The 15,495-nt window shown below is 42.3% G+C and overlaps 1 protein-coding gene across 1 annotated transcript in view; it reads right to left on the reverse strand.

Annotated features, from left to right (window-relative positions):
• PROM2 (prominin 2) overlaps positions 1-3,999 on the reverse strand; it is a 26,839-nt gene extending 22,840 nt beyond the window's left edge. The window contains exons 1-4 of the mRNA XM_051975774.1: positions 3,619-3,999; positions 2,688-2,737; positions 278-480; positions 1-50 (exon numbers count right to left, since the gene is read on the reverse strand). The exon at positions 1-50 is cut by the window's left edge and continues 71 nt beyond it. Of these exons, the coding sequence (XP_051831734.1) occupies positions 1-50; positions 278-480; positions 2,688-2,737; positions 3,619-3,862 (547 nt within the window). The 5' untranslated portion in view covers positions 3,863-3,999. The remainder of the gene's footprint in view (positions 51-277; positions 481-2,687; positions 2,738-3,618) is intronic.
• Between the last annotated feature and the right edge of the window lie 11,496 nt (positions 4,000-15,495).

The raw sequence follows: 15,495 nt of genomic DNA on the forward strand, positions 1-15,495 counted from the left end.
CCTCCTCATGTGTCCTTTGGTTGGTAATGAAAGCACAGACCACGCCAGTCCTAATGCAGAGGGGAAGGGGAAGGCTGTGGTCAGCATCCACAGCGGGTTAGGGGAAGTCTCCAAGGCTCTTACCAGGCATTAGAGGAGCTGCAAACCCCCAACTTCCCTCCATCCCCCCTAAAGTGAAGTGTACTAGGGCCTCCTAGATCTCATAATCCCAGTTTGCCCCCCTCCGTCCCCCGCCCCCCTTCCCTTCCAGGGTCCCCGAGGGAGGGTCCTTGATTACAGCAGGAGAAGAGTGATGAGCAGGAGGAAGGTCATGAGGCTGCCCCTCTCACAGGCCATAGACTTGTGCTCGACCTTGACCCGGCCCCCACAGCGCCGACGGCAGCGGCAACAACAGAAGCAAAACCCGACAGTGGGCACGATTAGGAGGAAAAGGGCGGCAATCACAGCACACACCACGTAGCCAGCCTCATACCGGACCACCTGCAGGGGCAATCGAGAGGGAGGGAAGATGTCGGCCCTGCCCACTCCTCCCCTTTCCCCTACACAAAATTTAGTAAGGATGATAATTTCTAAGGATTAACAGACTGGCTGTCTCCTCCAGGCCTCCATCCCATTCCTCCCCACTCCCATATATAACCCCACCCTTTGCTCAGCTTGGACACGGAACTGAGCACTTAGATTCTAGATGAAAACTCTGCAAAAATAATTAGCAGATTAAGATAGTATCATCCTTAATCCACTCTTAATTACGCTTCCTTGGCTTCTTGGGAACATAATGGGAGACTGGGCTAAATGTGAACTGAACTCGAGACCTTGCCTGTGAGACAGGCAATGAGAAGACCTGGATTTTAGCCTTCCCTGAGTATGTCACTGAGACAGCTGGTGGTTCGGGGGCAGAGCACTAGACCTTAAATTTCAGGAAATTTAAGCCTAAATTCAAATCCAGCCTCAGAAACTTAATAACTGTGTGAGCCTGGGCAAGTCACTTCACTGGAAAAGGAAATGTAAACTACTCCAGTATCTTTGCCAAAATCATCGGGGATCATGGAGAATCGGACATGACTGAATGTTGTTCAGTCACTCACTGGCTAAATTACAATGAGCAAGTAACTTCCAAGACCTCATCTTCTTTGCCTGTGAAATGCAGGTGTTGAACTAGATGATGATAATAATAATAATAAGGCTATATTTATTATAGTACTTCAAGGGTTGCAAAGTGCTTTTCAAATAGTAGTCAGGCAATAAGCATTTATTAAGTGCCCTCTATATGCCAGGAGGGCAGCTAGGAGGCACAGTGATGGAGCACTGAGCTTGGAATCAAGAAGGCTCATCCTCATGAGTTCAATTCTGGCCTTGGACACTTCCTAGCTGTGACCGGGCAAGTCACTTAACCCAGTTTGGCTCTGTTCCCTCCTCTAATGGAAGAGCAACCTGAAAACAAGCTATAGACAGGATAAATAGGAAATAACCACAGAGAGAAGGCACTGGAATTGAGGGATTTGAGGGTTCTGGGGCTCCCAATAGAAGATGGGGCTTTATTTGGATTTGAAGAAAGACAGGGAAAGACACAGGAAAGGATAACATTCTAAGCATTCTAGCAACAGCCAGTGGGAATGCCTAGAGTTAAGAGATATAGGATCTTGTTGGAGGAATAGCAAGGAGGCCAGTGTCACTTGATCACGGTGTACAGGGGAAGAGGGGGTGTGAGAAGACTGGAAAGGGGGAGGGAGGCTTGGAACACTGAGCAGAAAGTTTCGTAATGGATCCTGGAGATGACAGGAATTTATTGAATAGAAGAGTGATGTGGTCAGACCTACACTTTAGGAAATCTCTTTGGTAGCTGAATAGAAGTAGATGGCAAGCCAGAGGCACTAGAAACAGTCTGTGCAACCAGCAGGTAGGAGATGAGGTTCTGTGCCAGGAGATGATGGTATCAGAGGAGAGAAAGGGGGTGTACTTCAGGGATGTTTTGAAATTTGTTTGTTTTTTCCTTAATAGTATTTTTTTTCCAATTACACATAAAGATTATTTGCAACACTCACTTTTGTAAGATTTTGAGTTCCAAGGTTTACCTATGTTTTGAAGTTTTATCCTCACTACCACCCTTCGAGCTAAGTGCTAAAAGTATCCCTCCTTTACAGATGAGGAAACTGAGGCAAACAGAGGGTAAGTGACTTGCCCAGAGGCAAACTAGCAAGAACTCAAGCCTTCTGAGCCCAGGTCCAGCCCACTAACCACTGTATCACCCAGCTGTGTAGCTGATTTTTGCCTTCATGTTTTGAGGTTTGTGAAGTTCTTTACACACAATCTTTAGTTTGTGTCACTGTCTTATGAGATCAGAATTAGTGGATTTAATTTAGAAATAAGGAAACCAAGGCTTGTCCGTGATTACACAGCTAGTATGCCTGTGGGAGATGAGATTCAAAACCGGACCTCTCCTGTTCCCAAGCCCAGCCTCTTCTCACGATACACCCAGACTCACAAATCTGGCCCTGGACACCTCCCAGCTGTGTGACTCTGGGCAAGTCACTTAACCCCAGTTTGGCTCCGTTTCCTGGTTCTGAAAGGCTCCTTCTCGTTCCAGCATCCCATGATTCTATAATACCCCCCCCACCCATTCAGTCCCTGCCATTCCTCGAGATTTATCTACTGTCCCCACTAAAACATCCTGGGGCCTTAACACTCACATCGGAGGTTCTGACGGAGGCGGGTTCGTTCAGCGCCACTCGGACCAACCCTGCGGAAAAGGGAGAGAGGTCACCATCATCCCCATCACCTCACCTGCCGCCTCGCCTTCCTAACCCCTGCCTGGTTCCAGCAGCCAACCCAGAGTCACCGTGGATATCTCCTATCTTTGAATGAACCCGAGCTTTGGGGATTCAGGCGGGAGGGTGCGGGGAGCTCCTCCTCCCTACACACCCTACAAGCCATGGAAAGGACACCTTGCCCCATAAGGTCCTGCCCAGACCTGCTGCAGGGAGCTGGGCTCGAAGAGGGAGTGGGGGAGGTAAAACTCCCGGGAGAGCCCTGCAAGAGTTACCCACACCCTATTCTTCCAGCACCTAACTCCCCAACCCCACCCAGGCCTCTCCAGCCCGGGCACTGGGGCAGGTGCTGTTCACTGGTGGCCCGGGATCCTCAGTTCCCGATTCTCCGCCACCCAGGGGCACCGTGGCTACTGGGCTGCAAAGGTGAGGGAGATGCAGGGCTCCGGCCAAGGGGCCAGTTCTCCCCTTCCACCCAAAAAGGAAGAGCAGAAAGGGCGAGGGCAGCCGGGCCCTGAGACGGCAACCCTGAAGCTCTTCCCTCGGCCCCCCAGAGCGCTCCTCCACCCTGACGCTGCCCCGCCGCTTTAGAGGCTTTCCCAGACGTCTCCTGACGCTCCCTCTGCCAGCGAGACCACTGTCCCCCTCCCCCAGGAGCGCAGCCAATGCGGGCAGAGGGAGCTGCTGGGAGCCCTCTCCCTGCTGGCGCCAGGGCCCCAGAGGTCTGCCTCCTCCTGTCCTGGGCTGGCACGTGAGCAGAGTTAGGAGAGACCCGGGAGAAAATGAGTATCCCCGTGGGCAAAGGGAGTAACAAGACTCTGCCGGGCACCTCTCCCCTGGATCCCCTCCTCACCTTCTGGGAAGGGGTTCAGCTGCACCACGTCCAGGAAGCCCCGAACCATCCTGTAGAGGGGATCCAGGGACCCCGGCGGCCGGGCCTGAGGATCCAGCCAACGACCTTTGCCCAGCCTGGTAAAATGCAGTCTCTCCGCCTGGCCCTGGGGCCCGCAGTACTGGGAAGTCGCCTGGCCCCTGCATAGGGCCAGCTCCAGCCCCAGCAGGAGGACCAGGGGGCCCAGGCTTCCCGGGAGCCTCATCTGGAAAGGGACCCAGAGTCCTAGAGAGAGACGGCGGGAGTCGGGGCAGGGGGGCGTTCCGACAGCTCTGTGTGCAAGCGAGGAGGAGAGGGCAGGACATGCATCCTTCTCTCTAGTCCTCCGCTCACTGGGCTTTCTAAAACCGGCCCAACAGGTTTGCCGCTTCCAGATCTGGCTCCCGTCAGTGCCCGAGGACCGGGAAGGGAGCAGGCATTCGGGAGGGGGAGGAGGGGGAGTTCCAGGTGCCGCCCTCTAAACGAAGGGAAGGTAGCACTGGATGGAGCTCACGGCAGTCCTACATCTCACCTCCCTCCTAAACCTGGGTGACTCACCCCCCCAACCATGCAAGGCTCCTACAAAAGAGTCTCTGGGGAGAGAAGGTAAGGGATGGGCACAGGTGGGCATGGTCTTTCCCCATCCCTGCCTAATTCCCAAAGATGGAGGCTCACAATCCTGATCTCTCCTCCTCTTCCCCAAGAGGCCTCCAGCAAGGGGAGTGAGGTGAGGGAGAAGTAAGGACCTCAGTTACTAACGGGTTCTGTCGGGGAATGAGAACCCATGAGGGGGGGTGATAGAGACGGGGATCAGACATCCGAGGAAGACAGAAGGAAATCTATCAACAGGCCAGGAGCAGGGTAGGAAGGTCAGCAAGCCAGTCTAGGACTCTCACATGGGTCAGGGATACCCAGAGGAAGAGAGAACTCAGCATTTCTGGGAGGAGGTGGGAAGAAAGCTCTCAGGAAATCCCAGAATATTAAAGCTGGAATACACCTCCAAGATCTTTTTTTTATTAAAGCTTTTTATTTTCAAAACATATGCATGGATAATTTTTTAGCATTAACCTTTGCAGAACCTTGTGTTTCAATTTCCCTCCTTTCCCCACCCCCTCTCTTAGATGGAAAGTAGTCCAATATATGTTAAACATGGTAGAAATATATGTTAAATCTAATACATGCATAATATTTATACAATTATCTTGCTGTACAAATAAAATAAAATCAAACAGGAAAATAAATGAGAAAGAAAATAAAATGCAAACAAGCAACAACAAAAAGAGTGAAAATGCTATGTTGTAAACCACACTCAGTTCCCACAGTCCACTCTCTGGGTGTAGATGGTTCTCTCCATCACAAGATCATTGGAATTGGTCTGAATCTGAATTACTGTTTTTTTATAACTTTTTATTTACAAGTTATATGCCTGGGTAATTTTACAGCATTGACAATTGCCAAACCTTTTGTTCCAATTTTTTACTTCCTTCCCCCCCCCTCTCCCCTAGATGGCAGGATGACCAATACATGTTAAATATATTAAAGTATAAATTAAATACAATATAAGTATACATGTCCAAACAGTTATTTTGCTGCACAAAAAGAATCGGACTCTGAAATGGTGTACAATTAGCCTATGAAGGAAATCAAAAATGCAGGCAGGCAAAAATATAAGGATTGGGAATTCTATGTAGTGGTTCATAGTCTTCTCCCAGAGTTCCTTCACTGGGTATAGCTGGTTCAGTTCATTACTGCTCCATTGGAACTGATTTGGATCCTCTCATTACTGAAGATGGCCAAGTCCATCAGAATACATCCTCATACAGTATCATTGTTGAAGTATATAATGATGTCCTAGTCCTGCTCATTTCACTCAGCATCAGTTCATGTAAGTCTCTCCAGGTCTTTCTGAAATCATCCTGCTGGTCATTTCTTACAGAACAATAATATTCCATAATATTCCTAGACCACAATTTATTCAACCATTCTCCAATTGATGGGCATCCATTCATTTTCCAGCTTCTAGCCACTACAAACAGAGCTGCCACAAACATTTTGTGCACATACAGGTCCCTTTCCCTTCTTTATGATCTCTTTGGAATATAAGCCCAGTAGTAACACTGCTGGATCAAAGGATATGCACAGTCTGATAACTTGAATCTGAATTATTGTTGAAGAGAGCCATGTCCATCAGAATTGAGACCTCCAAGATCTAGCCCACATCATGAGACAGGATACTCACACTAGTGGAAAGAGCCCCACATCTGGATTCTGAAGAGCATGTGTATGACCTTCATCAAACTGTCTCAATCTCCCTCCATGTCTTTATCTATAACATGAAAGGTTAGAGAGATGATGCTTTCTATGTGCAAATTCTATGAATTCTTTCATTTTATTGAGGAGAAAATTGAGCCTCCTACAATAATTGTATAGTATCTGGAATCCAAGGATGAGGTAACGTTTTTGTCCTATAGTTTCTTTATCTGTTAAAAAACATAGTTGAACCAGATAATCATTTGTTGTTTATTTGTGCCTAATGCTTTGTGACTCTATTTGAGGTCTTCTTGGAAAAGATACTGGTTTGTCATTTTCTTGTCTAGCTCATTTTACAGATGAGGAAACTGAGGCAATACACAGCTAGGAAGTGTCTGAGGCTGGATTTGAACTCAGGAAGCTGTTTTACTGATTCCAAGTTCAGAACTTTATTCGCTCCTAGCTGCCCCAATGGTCATTTAAATTCCTTCAAGTTGTTAATTCTATGAGACTAATAGGAAGGAATTTCTGCCCACTCAGGGGGGTGAATGGGAGGAAGACAGTGCCAGAAGGAAAGAAAGAAAGATTTTGTAAGCGCATTTACAAGCATGTTTGTCTCTAGATTTATTTTTAAAATGTCTTATTAATGTCATCAGTCATTCCTCTACATAGGCATCCACCCCCATCCCATGAATTGAATCCTCTCTTGTAGCTAGAAAAAAACAGTAAAGCCAAGGACAGTTTCCTCCTTGTCCTTGCGTTCTTGGGGCAGGCTATGATCTCAGAACCTCGTCTGAGCTGGGAAGAATGGAAAAAGGGGAGGAGATAAGAAAGGAGAGGAAGTCCTTCAATTCATTAACTTTTCCTTTGCTTTTCACCTCTAATTTGAATTACTTTATCCCTCAAGACTTTCTTCCCTCACTCATGCTATATTAATCTGCCCTCTTGGAAAATGGGGAAAATGTCCTTTGCTGCGAACAGAACGGAGAAGACTATAAGATCCTTGGTTGTTAGTGGACTGTGGAAAAAAGCTAGAGCTGAGTAGAAAAGCAGAAGGGACTGGAAGTAGATAATTTCCTGAGCCAGGATGACAAGAGTTCACCATTATCCTCTCCCAACTGTCAATTATTAAGTACCTACAATGTGCCAAATATTATTTCAATACTGAAGATACAAAGAAAGGCGAAGGACAGTCCCTATCTTTGAACACTCCAGCTCACAATCTGATAGGGGAGACCATATACAGCAACTGTGCACAAATAAACTATAAATAGGACAAATAGAAAATAAAGCAGAGTCCAAGGCAATCGTAGTATACTGGATAGAAAACACCATCAGCATCCAGAAAAAGAACTATGGAGAATGAATATAAATCAACACATGCTATGTTTTACTTCTGTTTTCTGACTTTTTTTTTCCTCCCATGGTTTTCCTCTTTTGTTCTGATTTTTCTCTCCCAACATGATTCATAAAGAAATGTGTATTAAAAAAATAAAATAAAAACTAGCATAGGGAAAAAAAGAAATTAAGCAAAAAGAAGACTCAGAATGAAGAAGGATTGGGAAAGGCTCCTCTGTCAGCTCCTTGCCCTCCTGCCCCAGTCTCTGCCCCTGTTCTAAGTCCAGCTAAATTTCCTCCCTCTCTTCTTTTAGGTCATAGGCATTAGGAACCATAATGAGCTGTTCGTGGTAGCTGATCAGCACAACTATAGATTTTTGGAGCAGAAAGGAACGTTAGGATCCAACAATCCTCATTTCACAGATGAAGAAAATGAGACCCAAGGAGAGAAAAATGATTTTCCAAAGACATATAACTAGTCAGTGAATGCTATAACCTGGATCTCCTGATCCCCAAAATGAATTCTTTTACATTGAATCACACTTGTCCTTAAAGTCTCTTCCAAAACTTCAGCAGGTACACAGAGAAAAGGTTTTCTCAATCTCTGCACCTCACTTCCACTTCATCCTTTTGAGACTAAAGATCCTGGGAGCCAATCCATATTTTCCTCCCCAACATTCTCCTTGCCCATTATATGTCCACACCTGTTGACAAATAGATAAACACTGATTATGTTGTTTGGACCCAGCAGTTCCACATCACAGTCCCCACCCTGTTTGTGTGCTTGTCTCATATTTGTATCTGAGGAGATCACACGACTTTCCCATCTGCCACCTTCTCCTAAATGTAGGCACTGGGAATGACTTCCACAAAGCTCAGTTATAAGACCCCAAGTCTCTCTTCCTATCCTACCCTGGATGTCTATGTCCCTATGTCAGGCTGGTCAATTTTGATTCTTTCCTCTTGTCTACAAGAGCAGAATTCAAGATAGTTCTTCTCCTATCTTCATTCAAATTGCTGAGAAAATTACCTCTGTATAGATGATTTTCTAACTTTAATATTTGTCTTCCCAACCCAAAGAATGTAAATAGCCTCTTTCTAGGCATTCTATAATCCATTTATAGAATAATTAATAATAGTCGTGTCCCTGTTTTGATTTCCATTGTTTTTTCTGACTTTTCTGGATTATAGGGGTTAGATGGACTTTAAATTCATAATTTGGTCTATGAGGCCCTGGAAAATCATCTAAGCCTTAAGAAAACTGGTTTCAGATGCTAATATGCCTCTTCTTTTTACTTGTAATTTATAATTAGGACAATCACTAGTGCTATTGTTTTTTAGAAGCTCTGCACTAATGACACTTTGTTCTTTGAAGATTCTTTTCACTAAAACTCAAAGTAAAATGTGATCTCTGGCCCTCCAAAGCATCGCTGGGAAGATTGGGGGAAGGATATGGGCTGGGAGGATCTAAGCAGAGATCAATCCTTTTCTAGATGAGGGTGAGGGGGAAATTGATGCATGAAGTTGGGCAAAGACTTTCCCTAGAAGAGAATGCAAGAGCCCTGCTTCTCTAATCTTTGCAGACTTGGAGTCTGTCTAATATCAGGGACATCTCATCTTCCCTTTTTCCATCACACAAACCTAAGACCAACTAGCCTCACTTTAAGTTGCCTGAAATCTTCCAGGGAATCAGAACATCTCCTCTGGGACCTCTTTGAACTTCAGAAAGCAGGCTCAGAGGGTATCTAGAAGGGCTCCAGGAGGTAGGAGGAGAAGAAACTGGTGCTATAAATGAACCTCCTGGAGCCTGGGACCAAAAAAAGCCATGTGTGGGCTGTCCAGTCAGCAGGAACGCCCTTGTGACTGTCTTCAAGGGCACTCGCAGATTAATAGGCAGTAAAGCAAGCTTTGAGAAGAAAAAAGTAAACACCAAGAAGGAGAAAGGAAAATGAGGACAAAGGCTACCTATGGACCACCCCATCACACTGGGGTATTTAGAAGATAATGAAATTCTTGCAGAACCTGCTGGGACCTTCTTCTCCACAAATTTATAGAATCACTGAATTTCAGAATTGGAAAAGTCTTTAAAAACCATCTAGCTCAACCTAAACCATAACATCAACACAAATAAGAAACTGAGCTACAAGATAACAGATAGCTTTAGCTTGAAGGCTAGTCAGACCATTCCACTTTTAAACAGATCTTTTTATTAGAAAGTCCTAGTATCCAGACTAAATCTGCCAGACATTTTGTACTTCTCACCTAATTCTTACCTCTGAGGCTAAGCAGGAGAGATTTAATCCCTCTTCTATATGTTAACCCTGAAAACACTGAAATGCAATTATCATGCTCTTTTTTCTTCTGTTCTTCAGGCTAAACATCCCTAGTTCTTTCAATTCTTGCATGGCAAGATCTAAACATTTTTCACTACTCTTATTGTCCTCCTCTGGATCCCCTTCCTATGTATGCTATTTCTCATTCATAGGAATGTCTTTTTGGTTATTGTGTCTTACACAAGGAAAATGTTTAAAAAAAAAAAAAAACTCTTTTCTGGGATTTCTTTCATCTCTCTGCCCAACTTCTAAAAGGAAGAAATGCCCAAAGAAATGAAATCACATTATACATGATAATAAAGAATTATGATTGCAGCTCAGTTTTCCTTCCAGTCAAGCCTGAAGAATTTTGCATGATATGTTAGAGACAACATGATTTGACTATGACATAATATAACACAATACCACGTGACTCTGAGAGGAGAGGATTTGGTAAGGAGCTTAGAAGAGGAGAGATATCCCTTTTTTTCTTTGGGGGAGGGGGAAAAACATATAGGTCCAGACTCTATTGGGAACTTTCTCCAGATACATGGGAGAGAGAGACAGACAGAAAGACAAATTCTGGACATGACAAAATGTAGGGGAAGTTAATATGATGTCACTGATTTCCGGCTTGCTTCCTATGAGACACTGGGGAGTTTCTCCTTGGAGAAACTTTAGCTGAGACTGCTTTCTCCTTTTGGAGAACTATTCACTCTGCACATTTTCCAGTATATTCTAGTCTATGTAACTTTTTCTCATCTCTGTTTTCTTGGATAAATGATATGCTCACAATTGACTATCTATGAAGATCCTTACTACAACTAATATTTGATGGGAAGAAATAAAACTGGTGAGTTTTTGCCAAGAGCTTCAATCCCATCCTTCAGGTTTAGCTAGCACATTTTTTGCTCTGAATATATTGTGCCTTCAGACCAGTAGTATTCTAAGGGAGCAGATAGATAGAATCCTTTTCCAGCACCCCTCTTTCAGAGAAGTATAGAGAAAACATATTCTTGGCGCCTTTTCCTGATCTCCTCAAGACAATCAATCAACAAATATTATTAAGTTATTACTATTGCCAGGTGTGCTAAGTACTGGGGAAACAGAAGCAAAATATAGTCTCTGTCCTCAAGAAGCTTACAATCTAATGAAGGAGACAATATTCAAATATACATATATATACATACAAATACATATATAGTAAGCTATATATAGGATAAATAGGAAATAATTAATAGAGGGAAAGTCCTAGAATTAAGAGGGATTAGGGAAGGCTTCCAGTAAATGATGAGATCTTAGTTGGGATTTAAAAGGAAATCAGGGAAAGTAATAAGTAGATCTGAGAAGGGAAAATGTTCCAGGCATGATAGATAGTCCCAGAAAATTTCCAGAGCCAGATATAGAATATCTCATTCATGGAACAGCCAGGAGGCTGGAATTATAGTGTCCCTTGGACAGCAGATTCCAGATTCAGTACCTCCCCTTGACCTTTTTGTTAATACATTCAGACATCCCATATGGATACACATGATCTACTGGGAAAGCATACACCTTGGATTATGAAAGAGAAGCTGAAGAGATATCTACAGAAAACTAATATTTCTACATTAGCATGTGAAGGAACCCCACAAAATCCTCCTAAATCTCCTCCTTGCTCTTAGTCTAAGGTGTCCTAACCCTAATCCCTTCATTCAGTTCTACCAATCTGAACAGCCCTATAACACTTTCATCCTTTCCTATATATCTTTCCCTAGATTTTCAGTTGCTTTGGATGTCATCTATTTCTGAACATTCACCTACTATCCCTCTCTTCTTCTCAATCCCAAGTTGCCATCAAATCTTTAACATGTACAAGAGTATAAACATTATCAGAGTGCTAAAAAATTATGAATCAATAAACATGACCAACACTGACCTTCTTAACCTAAATTAATCCTATACAGAGATTACTTAAAGCCCAATCCTGGCATCCAAGTGGCATTGTCAAGAGCAAACCAGGAGTTCACATCACCTTTGAGACACTTCAGAATGATCTCCAAACCAAAATGCTTTCTTCTTTCCAGAAAGCTTTATATTCCCTCCATCCTCCTCTCTTGTGCCATTACCTAACACATTAATATAATAAGCATATACCTAAACCCATCGGAAAGGGCCAACAATGCCTGACTCCACCCTGGTATTACCCACATAACCCTACTATAATTACTACTTTGTGATCCTGGACCTCCCACTTCAGGGAGGTATCATTGCAGCAAAGGTACAATACATAGGTATAACCCACAGACAACCCAGAACCACAGGTCTCAGCTGACATGGCTCAAGGTCAATCTAGGGAGGCTTCTCACATAAATCTTTCTTTGGCCTGTGTCCTCACCCATGGTTTCCCCTGGGAATATCATGCTCCAGTTTACACAACAAGAGGAAAAAGATTTTCAGTTGTCACATAGGTACTCAGTCTAATAATATCTGACAAATGTTATTTAACCTGACAAATTGTTTTAAGTATAAAAACAAAGAACTCCTACCTAAGCCCATAAATAACCAAAACGCTTCTTTCTAACCTGGTAAGCCCCACATCTTAAGAAGCCTAGAGAGTCTTCCTAACTCATAGCACTACCCTGAGTTGAACCAAAAAACATGGAAAACAAAAACATTCAAGATTCTTAGATGGTCTAGGAAAGTACTACTTTAGTGAGCTGAGCCTCCCCAGGGAACCCTTCTGTTCTCAAAACTGTAATAATATGTACTATAGTGTATACTACAATATTATTGCCGTTTCCTGCACAATCCACATAACTCACAGTACCATGAGGGGGAAGGTCCAGGTTTGCTCTTCCACATCCATTTTTTGCTTTTTGTCCAGAATCTCCTTCACTTGCTGTAAACTAGCAACTACTCTTCTGGGTTCAGAAATCTTGGTCCAAGAACTATTCTATCACTATCCCATTATTGCTTTCCTGCTGCTCTCTTACATTCTTACATCTCAATTTGACCCAGAAATTACTCATTCCTCCACTATTGCCTCCACTCACAGCCATCTTTGAGGTCACATAATTCCCTAGAAGAGATATGAATGTGCAGCCTTCCTCAAGGAGTCAAAAATTTGGGTGGGTCTGAGAGATTTGATTTTGTCCTTCTTGGTTCAATTTCTCTTCCATCTGTGTCTGTTCTCCCGTTTAAATACCAGTCCAAAGATTTAGAATCAGTGCACTTCAAATTTTGGGTTTTACCACTGATACTTGTATGCTCTTGGCCAAGTCATCTTCAAATAAAAATCAGGGTATGAACTGATTAGCAATGAGATATAAGCTGATTATGGTAGTCTGAAAAACCTATGGTTTCTTGGGCCACTTTGAGATCCAGCAGGCTCATGTGCAACAGCCTACCTATGTCCTTGAATGTGTCTCCTACTTCTAGCAAGCATCCATTTCCCACAATCCTTCATGCAAGAATTTTCTGTGCTAATTGGGTAAGATAACAGAAAAAGAAAATTTTGGAGGAGATATGGGGGAAATGGGACACTGATGCATTGTTGGTGAAGTTCTGAATTGATCCAACCATTCTGTTGAGTGATTTGGAACTATACCCAAAGGGCTATAAAACTGTGCATACCCTTTGATCCAGCAATACTACTATTAGATCTATATCCCAAAGATATCATTAAAAAATGGAAAAGGCTCCACAAATGCAAAAATGTTTGTAACAGCTCTTTTTGTGGTAGGAAGGAATTGAACATTGAGGGGATGTCCATCAACTGGGAAGTAGAGGAATAAATTGTGGTATATGGATATGGTATATGGATATGGAATGCTATTGTTCTATAAGAAATGATAAGGAGGCAGATTTCAGAAAAATCCGGAAAGACTTACATGAACTAATGCTGAGAGAAGTGAGCCAAACTAGGAGAACATTGTACAAAGTATCAGCAAGATTGGGTAATGATCAATTATGACAGACTTAGCTCCTCTCAGCAATATAGTGATCCAAGGCAATTCCAATAGATTTGTGATCATCCAGAGAAAGAACTGTGGAGATTGAATGTGGATCAAAGCATACTATCTTAACTTTGTTTTGTTTTTATTTTCTTTGATTTTTCCCTTTTGTTCTTATTTTTTCTTTCATAACATGACTAATATGGAAATATGTTTTAAATGATTATACATGTATAGTCTATAGCAGATATTTATTGTCTTAGGGAGGGAGAAGGCAAGGAAAGAAGAGAAGAAAAATTTGAAACTCAAAATCTTACAAAAATGAATTTTAAAAACTATCTTCATATATAATTGGAAAAAATAAAATACTATAAAAGAAAATAATAAAAATAATAAAATTTTTGATTAAAAAAAAAGAAGAAGAATCTTTGCTGAAAACTCCTACAGTGGGAGCCATCTAGATAATCCCTAGCATCTTCTAGTCTGTGACATCAGATGTGGGAAATCAATCAGGTGCAACTAAGTAAAATTGTATCTTTCTCTCCCAAAGCATACAGGACTATCTCCAGTTGTCCTTATCTATATCTGAATACTGGACCCAGATGTGACATTAGTGACCTTGCACAATTCTCCCTCCCTCAAATCCAAATCACTTGCATGTCATGTGCACTTCTCTGATATCATAGTGGTCTTTGAGATGAAGGACAAACAACATTTTTATGAACCCACTGTGTGATGTAGGAAGTACTGAATCCAGATAATCCTATTAACAACTAGAAAGAGGGATTAAAGTTGAGTATAGCCTGAGGCAGAGGGAGGGGGAATAAAGATGTTCTTGTCTTTCTTTGTATCCCCAGGACTAACTTTCCGTCTGAGATTACCTTGTATATATGGTATATACATACATGCATGTGTGTGCACACACATGTAACATGTCACAGACATTGTATATGTGTATAATTTGCATGTCTATATCTTGTATAAACATAATTATGTGTTTTTTCTTCCATTAGAATGTAAACTCCTTGATGATGAGAACTGATTTTGCCTTTGTATCCTCTCCAGTACTTTGCACATCAGCACATAGTAAGCACTTAAGTGGGCATCATATTTTGGGCTCCATATGTTGGCTTGGCCAAGTTAAAATACATCCATAATAAAGGCTACTGATTTTTAAGATCACTGGCCAGTCTGCCTATTGGGTCAAAGCCTCTAATATCCCAAATGGCTCCAACTACTAGAATACCATGAACTTGATTATGAAAATGAAGGTAACAGTTTTATTTACAACGAGGCAAGTTCATACTTTGACAAAGAGACAAATTAATAATTAGCGATGCCAGAATAAAATTTTCTATGCTGACCTTCTAAAAAAGTTAACTTTGCAAAGGAAACATCATATTTCTTTCAGGAGATATGAAAGAGGGAAGAGGATTCCTCCTAAACACACAAACTTTCAACAAAAAGGAATTACTGACAATATCCATTACCAACTCATCTGATTTTCACAAAGAAACATCACCTCTTTACCAAGCACAGAAAAGGAATAAATATAAAAGAACAGCATGAACCTGTAAGAACCATATCAGGAAGGTTAAAATGTACAAGAGCTAAGTCTTTTGAAATACGATATAGGTAACACAAAGGAATTTTTAAGCTATATTTGGAGCAAGATGATGAACAAGAAAGGGATCATTGAACAAAGCTATCTCTGTGGTTGCCTCCATCAAGGAATCTTGCAAGGACTTTACATATTAAGCAGATATTTAAATGCCACAGTGGGTAGAGTCTTGGATAAGGAGTCAGAAATTGTTGCTCTCAAGCCTGCCTCAATTTATTTTTTAGCCTTATGATCCTGGGCAAGACATCTGGCTTCTGATTGCCTCAGTTTCCTTATCTCTAAAATGAAGACAATAATAGTATAACAGCAATATTGAAAGACTATTTCAATCAAAACAATTCCAAAGGACCCACAATAAAAAATGCTTTCTACTTCCAGAGAGAGAGAACTGATGGACTTTGAA

Source organism: Antechinus flavipes, chromosome 2 (assembly GCF_016432865.1).
Source record: "Antechinus flavipes isolate AdamAnt ecotype Samford, QLD, Australia chromosome 2, AdamAnt_v2, whole genome shotgun sequence".
NCBI lineage: Eukaryota > Metazoa > Chordata > Mammalia > Dasyuromorphia > Dasyuridae > Antechinus > Antechinus flavipes.